The following is a 13,343-nucleotide window of genomic DNA, read 5'->3' as shown; positions in this document are numbered from 1 at the left end:
CATTTAGATGCCTAATACATGGTTTAAGCAGCAGCAGAAGTGTATACTTTTGCATTAAAACATGTACTACTGTGAACAAAACCACTTATATACTGAAGATTTTTCAAGCCAATTTATGTAGCTAAATCCAAGCTACAGCTCTCCTTTAGCTAAGTTGGAGGAGCTACATAAATAAAGACTTTACAGAAGTAATTACTGCTATTTGTGCATATTTTGCATTAAACTTTATATGCTCAGACACTTAGTTTAGTATTATTTCCCCACGCATAGAAAGCATAAGATGTAGTTTTTTCAAGACTACCAAGAAAGAAATGCACTAACACAGGACAGTCTGTGAGGTGCTGCAGAGGAATATACTTATCTGATATAGCTCAGAATCACATTCAGTATGTATATATATATTTATTTTGCAATTATCTGAGAACACTCTAGATTTGAATAGGCAAAGAAGAGGGAAAGAGATCTCCAAGAAGCAACACTTTAGCGTAGTAAATTATCCATGGAAATTTTAGGATACAGTATTTAATGGGCATTCTATTACCTTCCCCTTTACATGAGTTCCTAAAGCTCCAGGTACCCTCACAATTACTGAAGAGTAGCATATTTCCTGACAATATAGTGCAGAATTCCCAATGACATTAATGGAAGCAATTTGCCTAAAAATCTCCATTCGTTTTTCTTTCTAAATTTCAGAGGTGGTTTTAAGTGTAATTTTCTAAAACCACATAATGTATTTTGTTTTTTATTATTCAGTCTGTCTGAGGCACATTCAGATCTTATTTTTCCTTTTGGCAGGTTTTTGTACAGATAGGAGAAAATCTACAGGAAGAATGACAATTAGGGAGTATAGACACAAGAGCATAAACATCAATTACCTTCTTACAAAACAGGAATTCAAGTAATATTTAGCCTGCATTAAGACATAATTATGGGTAAAATGGTAGTCTATCTACCAGTATTGATTAAAACCAGTATGCTGAGACATTTCTAGGTTACAAACAGGTTGTTTCAACCATTCATCTTATAAGGCCAGATAAGGTAGTGTAGCAAAGCAAAAGAGAAGTTCATGATTTGAATATTAATCAATTGCAACTGCCGTTTTGTGAAGTGTTCAACTCTATGTTTGAGGAATACATTCATTTAAACCAGAGTTTTGATGAAAGGTTATATCATATTACCTACCACGTAATATTTGGAAACTAGAAAGTAAAATTGGGATCATATTTTCTTCTACTGAATCTTAGAAAACTCAGGATTACCTCAGGATTTGATTGGTGAATTTCAACTTATTTTTCAAAATGAATTATTAAGTGCAGCTATATACTCTGCAAATATACTAACAATTGTTTACAGCTTTTCTACTGTGTAGTAGGCAATGTACTGTTAAGCTTTTAGTTATTTTCTCTTGGCATTCCTGTTGGAAACAATTGGATTAAAACAACAGGTTGCAGAGAGCTGAAATAACAATCTAGTAAAAAGCTGAATTTCTAATCTAGTTGATGATATTTTATTTGTAATTACAGTTCCTTCATATATATAAAAGATATCTATTTTTCTTCCCTGTCTTAGTCTGATACAAGTAAACAAAAATAAAACAGACTTTGTCATGAATAATAAACTTCAAATAATGTCCTGAAAATATTTCGTACCAAACCAATGAGTTTGAATTTATTCCACCTAATGACGGAGTAGGTCACAGGAAGTAATCAGTGGCAAAACAAGACAGATATATCCATATGGTAAGCGCTGTTCTTTACTAGTTGCTAATAATAAACCACAAAAAGAAATTTTTGAAAATATGAAGGTATAGAAAATATCTGAAGTTTCAGTGATTTCTTTGAAAGGCATGCTTTACTCATTCCTCACTTAGAGTAGGAATGAAGGAACAATGAGATAAATAGGTGAGCTTTATATGGAAAGTCAGACTGACCAATGCAATGGTTTCTCAGACCTTCATAAAAGTACCACTAACTATCTGTTGCAGTGGGATTAGTCCTTTACAATTTTGGGGATCAGCTTATTCGCTAATTATCAGCAATACCGTAGTTACCATTAATTTCAGAATTGTAGAATCAAATTATGTAATACTAAATAATGACACGCATACCAACAAGTTGAATACATTCTATGAAGACATTAATGCTTTATTACTTGCATTGATGTATGACAATAATCCTCAGGTAATAGTAATAGAAAGTAATGGCATTTTCATGAAGCATTAGTGAAATAAAAATTCCACTGATGCCTCAAGAGAGTGATAGGCCTTACTTGTCCCTAGAAAATAGACTTGAATTATAGGCTGCTTATTCCAGGTTACATAACCAGAGTTACAAGCAGTACATGAAACAAATTACCAATAATTTTTGTTTGGTTTGTTTTCATAGGAAGAAGGGGCACAGAATAATCTTGTTAGAGTTTTCTTACTTCATATACTATTTTGTTAGAATGCCTTGAGCAGGGGAATTCAATTCCATAAAGTTGTTTGATAGAACTGACAATGAACATTAAGCTATTAATATTATGCAATGTTATAAAAATATTTATTGCTACTAAACCCAGTTCACATAAATGTACTGTTCATATACTGCATTGTTTATACACTGTTCATTTATATAAATTTTCTAAATGCAGTTGAGCATAGTTAACGAAGTACATTAAATAAAAACTATAATAAAAGCTAAAAACGATGTGTCAAGTGAAACAAAAAATCTCTTACTCATCTCTTGTATTTCATGAGACCTCACCTCAAGTACTGCGTTCAGCTCTGGGACCCTCAGCACATGTACATGGACCTGCTGGAGTGAGTTCAGGGGAGAGCCACAAAGATGCTCGGAGGACTGAAGCACCTCTCCTATGGAGACAGGCTGAGAGACTTGGGGCTCCTCAGCCCACAGAAGAGAAGGCAGGGGAGCTGCAACTAGCTGATCTTTAAGATACATTCAAGGCAAAACCATTCTATGATCCTGTGAGCAGTTTTAATGAAGTCAAATAGTAACATTTTTTATTAGTAAATTTGGGAGAGCTTTGTTATGAATGTTATGCTTTAGGCATTAAGCTTCCATGTTCTTAACACTATGGTTATTTAACTGTAGTTGTATCAATGCATAACGATAAGAAAAAAAATGTAATTAGGCATCTTTTCATTAGGCTGTTGTTACGCTCTCCATTTTCTTTGTGTCAGGCTTAAGCACTGATACCAAAACATTTAATGTTTTCAATGGGTATCCTATCCTTTAGCCTCATTTTTTGAAAGGACACTGGGGGTTTTTGTTGTTGTTACTAATGCTGCAGTTTGAGTTTTCTTCATAATGGAAAAAAAATCTGAAAGACATCACATTCCCTTAGCTCATGGTTGAAGGGATTTGAATATTCTGATGGATGTAGTGTTCTTGTCTGGTATTACTTACCATGGAATCAGTTATCAAGAACAAATATAATGCCCTGAGCTGGACTATTTATATGATCCTACCAGCAATTAAAAAAGAGAAAAAATAACATGTCATAACAACTACTGTGATCTAACAGTCACCTTATCCAGAACTGAAGGCATTTTAAGGTAAGCATAGCCTATTTCAGTAAGTTCACGAGGTAAGAGGACTATCTTACTGCTATTTGTTTTCAATTTTATAAACAATGGAGATGAAGTCACACAGTTTTCCAGTTAGAAAATTCGCAAAAGGAAAGGCTGCTGAAGAGAGCAAAATCAAATACACCTAAACCCAATACACATAAACACAGATCAATGCTTCTTACCATGCCTCCTTGAAAAGATTTCAAATGAAAAAATTTTAACCAATCAGGATAATAAATGCTAAGAAATTGCTTAGCTATTGTGATGGCAAATATTTGTACTGCAAGATTACAAAAGCTATGGTTCACAAGAACAGATGGGTTGTTTAACCTGACATCTTGATAACATAAAATCAGAACAGTGGCTACTGTAAAAGAGAAGAATAAAAACATATAGTACTATTTAATTAAATATGATTTTATCTAAAAAATACCAAATTGTGCTCCCACTGCATATCACATGCTTAGTAAAATTATCACAGTTCAAAATGACAACTGAAAACCTACTTAGAAAAAAGTAAGCAATGAAGAAGAGTTAAAAATAGTGATATATTTTCCCAGTCCTAAAAGGAGACAATTTATATTTATTTATAATTTATTCTGAACTTGTTTTTCTACCACCCAAAGTATAGGAATAAAAGTATTAAGGATTCTTTAAAATATGGATATTGAAAAGAAACATGGATGCAAAGCTTACTATTTAGCCTATCTAACTGGGGCCAATTTAAAAGGAGTCTAATAGTGCACAAATATTGTGATTTGATTTTATACTAAAGCCCAATGTAAGACAGAGTTTTCTTTCTTTCTTTTATTGCTGTATACCAGTGTTACATTTCCTCAGTTGGGAATACATCACAGCAGTGGGCTGAGCCTGACTGGATGGCAGGACCCATCAAAGCTGCTCTGTCACTCCCCTCCACAAGTGGACAGCAGAGAGAAAATATAATGAAAGGTTCATGAGTTAGGGACTGGGAGTGATCACTCATCAAATACTGACATGGGCAAAACATTAGAGAAATATTTTAGACTTTAGAATTAGAGATATTAACTGAATTTATTGCTAACAAAATCAGAGATAACAAGAAGTAAAGTAAGACCTTAAAAACACCTTCCTCCCATTCCTCCCTCCTTCCTGAGTTCTACCTCTTCTGCTCCAGCAGCACAGGGAGATGGGGAGTGAGGGATTTGGTCAGTTCATCACACATAGTTCCTGCCATTGCTCTGGAGGGAAGCCCTTTCCCTGCTCCAGCATGGGGTCCATCCCCTCGGAGACAGTAAAAAAAACCCCATTTCTAATCTATACAGAGGGTAACTGGAAATCCTCCTCCTAGGATTCAATGTGAGAAGGCCAAGCTGACTACTGGAGAAGATAACTACATTGCCTCCGTATACCACCATGTCATATTTTATTCTTTGTTGTCAACCTGGCATGTGATATTAAAAAAAAAAATCATTGTTAATTGAAAGGTAGATAATACATGTGAATCTCACCACCCCTCGAAATATTTTGTTGACATTAATCTTTTCCATAGTGATGATGGTCAGTAACAAGAACAAAAAAGACAGGTAAAGCAAAGGTTCAGCCCAGAAGTTAAGATGCACCTTCGCTCCCTGACTGGCCCTCTTGATTTGACTACAAGTTTATAGACAGCCATTGCTAGTAAGTATCAGCAGACATCTTGAAAGGAGGAAATAGCCTTGCCTTAATTCCAGATTTTGACACTCCACACCCCCCAGTGACTGACTAGTTGGAAGAAGGATTATAGAAGAAACTTTACAGGGAAAATTTAGAAGCAACTTTCCTAAGACTTAAAAAATGCTTTGAGCACGTAGTGAGAGACAGCAAAAATAAAATGTTTAATTGATATTAGCTTATTAATGCACAGTGATTGTAATGGGGTTAAAAATGACCCATGCCTTTTTAACACCTACAGGAAAAATCTGATTCGACTGCAGAATTCCCTCCCTTTCCTGAGAAAAGGAAAATAAAATAAAAATTAAACCAAAACAAAATGAAAACAACAACAATAACAAAAGATTTCTGGACTATATTTAAAAGTGATTAATGGGGAAAAAAAATGAGTCTTGCTACTTCTTATCCTGGAATTTGTATAGGACATAGATACCATGCTCATGGAACCTCAGAAGGAAGAAAATTCTCATGTTACTTTAGAGCTGAGAACAGCACTGACATGACAGGAAAAGCTTTGTTCTTAGTCCTCTGGATTCACTGCTCATCTTCAATAGATTTTTTTTTCCTTCTCTCTGTAGGACATAGGATTTTAGAGGATCAAATTTTATGACTTTTCAAATCCTGCAAGCAAACAGATTTTCCAGATAGACACTGTGAAGCTATAAATCTCAGGTTGTTTGGAGACCAGACAACACAGGGAAAGCACAGGCTATTTTTGAATCCCAGAATACTGCTTTCTGAGCATTTCTTTCTTGGCCATGACACACTAAATGACCATAAAATCATTGAACACTCAGCCTGTCTATATTTTACAGGTGTTCCAGTGTTCTTAGTAGAGGGAGAACATTTTATAAGCTGTGGGCAAAAACCTAAACGTCATACATGGGTTTTTTCCTGTGCTTATGCATTCAAATTTGCTTTTAATAACATGGAACAGACGCTTATATTCTTCTCTTGCTTTTTTTTAATTCAGACAAAGTCCTTATTGCTTAAACACTTCTAAACTGGATCTAATTCTAATGTAACCTAAACCCCTCTAAACTGACTTAGTCCTGAGCGCTAATTTAACATGAATCAGGGTTGAACAGATCAATTTAGCAGCAAATAGCAAAAGTAAGAAAGGAAAGGAAAGAGAAAAAAGGAAGAGAGGCAGGTTTTTTACAGGACGTTAAAAGAAATATTTTAGTCTGGAGAAATATCACATACAAGAGTGAGGATTGCACAGCTGAGTCACTTCCCCTTAGCCCTTTGGTGAAAACAAGATGAAATCAGACAAGTCTGGAAAGAAGTCTGAATCAAGAGATCACCAGAAGCCAGTGAAAGCCTGGCACACCCCTTTTGCTGTATCCTCCATACACTCCTGCTCAGCTGGACAGCAGAAGCTCTTTTCTGATGGAACAACCTGCACAGGCCAAGGCTAAGGCTGAGGCTCAAGCCGAACTCTGAGTTCCCTGGATTCTCCCTCTCTCTGCTCCCACCCCCATCCATGCTGTCAGGGCAGTGCTTGCTCTCAGTGAGGGGCTAGCTCTATTAGGAACATGATTATCCTAACCTCACAAGTTCAGCACTGGGCCTAAGTAAAAGGAGCCCAGAGGATGAGGACTAGGTTACATCTTCACCGACTGTCCCTTGAGACTAAAACTGACCTGTTCCCCACCCGTGAGGAGATCATTAACAACAAAGCACTGTCACCAGTATTATTCCCTCCTAAACCATGTGAACCACCTGGCTTGCCAAGGAGGCATGTGCACGCATGTCTTAGTTAGATATGCAGAGTTGGCATCCTCCGGAGTATACATATGGATGTACAGGCTATATTCCGTATTTCCTAGCATCTGACAGAGAATCTGCAGCCAACTGTTGCCATTCTGTTGGCTGCCACCTGCCTGTTTATACCTGGAAATCTCAGAGCATACACTCCTTCACTGAAGACATTGCATAAACATTGGTCTCTGTCAGACACATGCAAATTACAAGAAGAAAATTCATTAGGATGCTAAAAATACTTCCTAACAATATCAGGTGGGAACCTAGGTATTAACAAATTGCTCACAATACTTCAGCAGCAATGCAAGAAGACTCCCAAATGGAAAGTACCTTACAAACTTTTCCAGTGTTTTGACAAATGAAGAACCAAAGATTACCTGGCTTAACAAGAAATTCACATGGTGTTCAGACACAGCCTAGTACTTTTTAACATAACCATATAAATGGAAGTTGTGGCAAATAAACAAAGGGAAGGGGACTGAAAACAACTTTGAGGAGTGCTTTGTAATAATTATTCTCAGTTCTGGTTCAAGAGAACTCCTCTCTTCCTGGGTTTGAATATTTAATATGTAAACAATGCAGTCAAACATTTGATCTTCATTACCATTATAACAGCCACGATAATGAACATTATTATAAATAATTGTGTACTATAATGAAGTACAGAATCAAAGAACATTAGGACCTTTGGAGGTCACCCTGTCATATCTCCCTGCTCAAGCACGGTCACACACAACACGTTGGCTGTCCCAGACCATGTCCGGACAGTGCTTGAACACCTGCAAAGATGAAGACTCAACAAGCTCTCTGGGCAATCTGTTCCAGTGCTCAAAGTAAAATAATGTCTTCTTAGGCATATTTTTTTTTTCTATTTATAAAGTTTTTTCCATAGAAATGCTATTCTTGTGCTTTCAGATTATCATATATACAGACTAAATTCCTACTTGTAATTTTTATGCATGAGAAGCTGAAATCATTCATAATCCCTTTTAAAACAAAACAACCTTTATGATATGAATGCCTGTTTCCACCACGAACACAATTATTTCAAGATAATACCTAAGTACCAACAGGATTGCTTTTCCCTGCAGGTTGGCATTTAAAGTTGCTCTGGTTGGACTATTGTTCAAGTCAGATAAATTCCCCTTTATTAGAGCAAGAGAGATTAATCTTTTTTGTTTTTTCATCTTTGCGCACATAAACTTGCATACATATTGCCTGATCAGATCAAAGCAAATATAACTGCATATATTCATTATCATCTGTTTGCAGTAAGTATTCTATCGCCATAACTTCATCTAAGCACTTGATTTATTAAGTGTTTGATTGAAGCAGAAAGTTTTTTACCATATTATTTACATTTTGAGTATGCATATGTGTGCCAAAGTTGGTTTTAAAAACTGACTTTAGAAAAAGTTTTACATTCCTAGGGTGTTTTTTTTAGAAACATATGTCCCTAATACCAAAAGCCTAACTACACTAAAACATTTTTTATCTAGACATATTGCCTAAGGAAAAACCCACCATATTTTTCAATACAATGTTGTATATCAAGTTTTAATTATTTGTATGTTGTTTGCATATGTCTTCGCGTGATTCCCCAATATTAAACTTGAAAAGTTTATGACAGTCTATTCTAAGAATTATGAGAGTTATCAGTACATTAGAAGTATAATAAGGAAATAGCAACATATGAATAGTTCCACATACATTCATTAAGACCAAAGACCATCTAACCTCAGAAATAATGCTAATCATACCCCACATTTTGTCCTTCATTGCTCTCACAGTATTCATGGTTTTGTGTTGATGTTTTTTTGCACATGTGATTTCTCTCTCACAAGATTTACTCCATGGTTTCATCACTAGTCCCTCTCTTCCTTCTAGATTTCAATGTACTTTTCTTGTGCTATTTTATTTTAGTTTCCTTACAGCTGTCAAATGGAAATTAAGTGATGAGACAAAGTTTTGAATAATACTCAGCATAAAAACCTGTGTGCTGATACAGTTATTTACTTCCTTGACTGTGGCCTGATTCAGTCTTATTCTGATTGAGAACATTCCCTACAAGGTGCATAATTGTATAATTTTAAGATTTTATTTCTTATATGTTAAGAAACTTTTTGTATTTAATCTATACAGCATACATTATCTAGCTAATAGGCAAGTATTTTACTTGTTTGAGAACTCATGTTGTCAGTTCCTCCTTATATGCCGAGACAGAATCATATAATATTGGGTCTTTTTATTAAACTGAGGACAAAAAAGAAATATTTTTCACACTTTACAAAAAAGTACTGAGAAATAAAACTAGCAGTATCTTGAGACATTAATAGAAACTAACACTTAGAATTTCTGGCTATAATTCAGAATTTTTACTTATAGCACAAAAATTCAGAAGGGTGAATTTTTTTTATCATCTCTGTTGGCCTGACTGTAGGTCTTAAGGCACCTCGGATGTTGCTCCCATGACTACCATGTCAAGAAAGAATTATGTTGATCAGAACTATGTTAACTTTAGACAGCCCATGGAAATATTACAGTCCTTTTCCTTGTTTTACAGAGCCCCCACAGAAGTTTCCCTTTTAGCTACCAGAAGAAGGGCAGGATTTGTTAGCTGAGAACTGTTTTGGGAGTCCTGGATTCATGACAAAGGAGCATCAGGTAGGCAAAATTTGAATGGCATGTAGTAGTTGAATATGGGAACCATGTAACTCAGAAAACACCTGCACTTTGCCATGGTCCAAAACTGCTAAATTTAGCAAGCCCTGGGAACATCTACCTCTTGCAAACAAGCTTCTATTCATCAGTTAACTTCAATATCATTCTTCTTTGATGGGCAGTTTCCCTGTTTGCTCCTTGAACTGTAATTCACTGAGGACTGGGATAAGTCATTGCCTTAAGCAGATGCTGACAGCTGCTTTAAGAGAGCCTCTCTTAGCTCTTCCTCTGAGTTTCAGTTCATATAACCAATTTCTAGTTTTTGAAGCTAAAACAGATCTTATCTCATTCCCTTTGAAAAAGTTAATTTCTGAACATTACTCCAATAAACACAAAAAAGACAAGGCTAGAGTGTAATTTATCCCTTGACCATGGAAGAAAAGGAAGAACTATTAGAGAATAATCCATACCTTGTGCCGTAATCTTACTAGGGGCTGATAGGGCCTAAAGTTGTATCCTTCCTTGACCGGCCACCCATCTGATCCCAGCAAAATGCATCCAAGAAGCAAAACAGCAGACCACCACATAAACATCTTTACAGGTCTGTTTCTGTGAAAATAAAATGTACAAGTTCAGAGATGCTATATTACTTTAGCATAAACCATATAATAAAAGTTTACAATACTGATAATCCAATTGTGGAATTGAATAAATATAGCAGATATAGGACAATCCATCTGGCACAACAGCAAAGAGAAAAAATGGCAGTAGTATTTGGGACAGCAGTATCAATTCGGTTGTGCTGAACCAAGAATTTTCTTATCACTATTCAGTATTCATGTGAGGGAGTCACTGAGGAAACAACCCGGAAAAGTCAAAGAAAAGACAGAACATAAGAGAAAAGTAGTGGTGAAAAATGCAATAATTTTTCTCAGATGAAAGAAAAAAAAATTATCACCAATCACATGTTCATCAGGTTTTTATTTTAAACATGGTCTCTTGTTTCTCATCTCTCTCTTGATGCACTATTCACAATCTAAAAGCTTATAATAATCATACTTACAGATTTATAGATACATATGGCATGAGAATTACCTTACATGGTTCCTAATGGATGTACACACATACATTACATAAGTGGTTTCAGAACCTTTTAGAGATATGCAATATTTATTATTGATATTCAGCAAATGTGTTGAAACCATCATGTTAAACAGACAACACAGCCAACTGATCTTCATTGCTTCAAGACACTCCAAGTCAGTCTGCTAGTCTATATTATTTAGTCCTGCATTATGGGGCAGAGATGAGCTACTTTCATGCATGAATGGTTTTTTTTTTCCCTTTCTACTTTGCTTTTAGTTCACTTATCCTGCCAATGTAGAAACCTCTGATAAGAATCAAGATATACAGGAATAAGTACAAAACATCATAAGTGTGCCCTAAGAGCCCAGACTGTGCACTGAATTTTCAAGTCTTGCCTGACATTTTCTTTTCTATAGGAAATCATCTGAGCATAAAATATGAACAAATTGGGGATCACTTATTATTCTGTATCATTTACAGTCATGCTCCTGGCAATACTGTTACACAAACTGTGGTTTTGATTCCTATCATTCCTCACATAGCAGTAGTCTTCACAGTCACCTGAAGGCAGAGAGACTGAATAGAATTAATTCCTGTGGAGATATTACATGTAGTAAATGGACTCTACTCTTACCTCTATTCACAGTCTCAGTAACAGATCCTACTTAAGTCTGCTACCCTTCCTTGGGGACTACTCTACCAAACTTGGAAAAACCACTGAAAGGTCTGTTTCATCCTCATTCCAGGTGATTTTTACCAGTCTGCCTTGCCTTCAGACTTGTAATTCAAACAAAAGCTCGACATTAATACACCATATTACTTCAACATCACTTACCTTTTGTTCCACCAAACCCAATCTCATTCTGGGCCTCCCTATTAATCAAACTTAACATTTCATCTCATTTATCATTACTTTTTCCAACAGTTTCCACTTCAATTACCTTTCTCTGGTGCTCCAGTTTTTCTAATATACATAGTAGAAGTATCTCTCTTAGGAGAGTTTGCACAGAATACATCAAGCAGAGAATTATTTGAAACACAGAAAACAAGTGCTATTACAGAGGGATATTGTACTTAAATTACTTGAGGCTTGTTCTTCTCACCTGTTCAGCAGGATATTAGAGTGAAGATAGGAAATGACACAGTGAAATCTTCTTCTTGAGTTCCCCTGACACTTCCACCAAAACAGAAGGGCTAATCAGGTGTTGTGGTGGACCTTTGCTATCGGATTATTACAACTAATCTAGCTTAATGACAGGAAACACCAAAAAAAGACTCCTTCAGAACTCTGAGGATTCAAGTACATTATGGTATGGCATTTTCCTTTACTGACTATGTGTTAGTTCTCAGTATCTCTGTTACTGGAAAAGTAAGTCCATTAAAAAAAAAAAAAACACGCAACACTAGAACAAAAAATATGAAAAATCAGAATCTTGATTTTTAATCTCAAAGAAAACATCTATTTGTGTTTGTTGAGTTTTTAAAAAATACTTAATTGTTGACTTTCAAGGTCAGAATCAGATTAGTTTAGCACTTGTGCATGCTAAGACTAGTATGGTTGAACCTTCATCCCCTTTGTGCACTTCTGGAATACCTCTCTGTACAATGAAAATTTGGTTGGAAAACAGTCATTTCACAGGAGGTTGTAAGAGCAGCCACATTCCACCACCCTCCCACAAACTGAATATAATTTAGTCTAATGTGGTGTAAAAGAATAGAGTCCTTATAGTTTTGGAAATTGTTTGACCTTGAAAGGCTTATGCTTTGTACTTGTACAGAAGAGAAAATTATTACATGCTCATTTTCTGACTTCATTGCCCGATACTTGGATGAACACTTACAACACAAATTTAAAAAGTAAGCTTTTTGGACAGATGCCACCTAAAATCTCAAAAGAATGCAGGGTCTATGTAGTTATTTTTTGCCTTTTTAGAATTTAAAATATCCACCTTTTTTAAGAAGCATACAGTTTCTGTTGAATTTATTGGATATCTTAAATGATTATTTATTTTAAAATTATTACCAAAACCACAGTTCTCCTTAATACAGCACTATTATGATGTCCTTATTATAAGGAAAAATATGATCTGTCCTAAGGACTTACATTGTTAGAGAGTTGAACTAAGAGCAGGAATAAAAATAACTTTTAAGAGCTTCATTACAACTGCTGCATATAGCCGAACAGAAAGAAATAAGGTATCAAGACTATATATTCATATTACCTAAAATTGCTTCTTTCTTATTTCTACTTGAAGGTACAGCCCAATTTATAAGCAAAGAGGGTTTTAAATTTTATTTTAATATTGTATTATCAAGAAATCAGAATTTTTTTTGAAAACTTGTTACATCATGTTCTGGGGCAAAATTACACATTTCTGAACTTAAATTTGCATTAATGATCTAGACTCTCTACTCATTATTATAATCTAGCAGAACTTGATATTTCAGTGTTTAAATAACATTCTTCTGTACTTTTAACTTCATTAATTACATATTTGTAAAAGAATTGCTTCTAGGTTATTATTATATGCCTACTTTTATTTTCACTGAAGGCTGTTGCTTCTTT

At 35.2% G+C, this 13,343-nt stretch overlaps 1 protein-coding gene across 4 annotated transcripts in view; it reads right to left on the bottom strand.

Annotated features, from left to right (window-relative positions):
- The window catches only part of FSTL5 (follistatin like 5), a 383,037-nt gene that overhangs the window by 242,631 nt on the left and 127,063 nt on the right, over positions 1-13,343 (bottom strand). For all 4 annotated transcript variants that reach the window (XM_068187171.1, XM_068187170.1, XM_068187173.1 and 1 more), the window contains one exon: positions 10,162-10,300. In XM_068187171.1, coding sequence (XP_068043272.1) covers positions 10,162-10,284 — 123 coding nt within the window. In that variant the 5' untranslated portion in view covers positions 10,285-10,300. The remainder of the gene's footprint in view (positions 1-10,161; positions 10,301-13,343) is intronic.

This window comes from Anomalospiza imberbis, chromosome 4 (genome assembly GCF_031753505.1).
Source record: "Anomalospiza imberbis isolate Cuckoo-Finch-1a 21T00152 chromosome 4, ASM3175350v1, whole genome shotgun sequence".
NCBI classification, from domain to species: Eukaryota; Metazoa; Chordata; class Aves; order Passeriformes; family Viduidae; genus Anomalospiza; species Anomalospiza imberbis.
The sequence above is the reverse complement of the archived record's forward strand: the minus strand, read 5'-3'. Positions and strand labels throughout refer to the sequence as shown.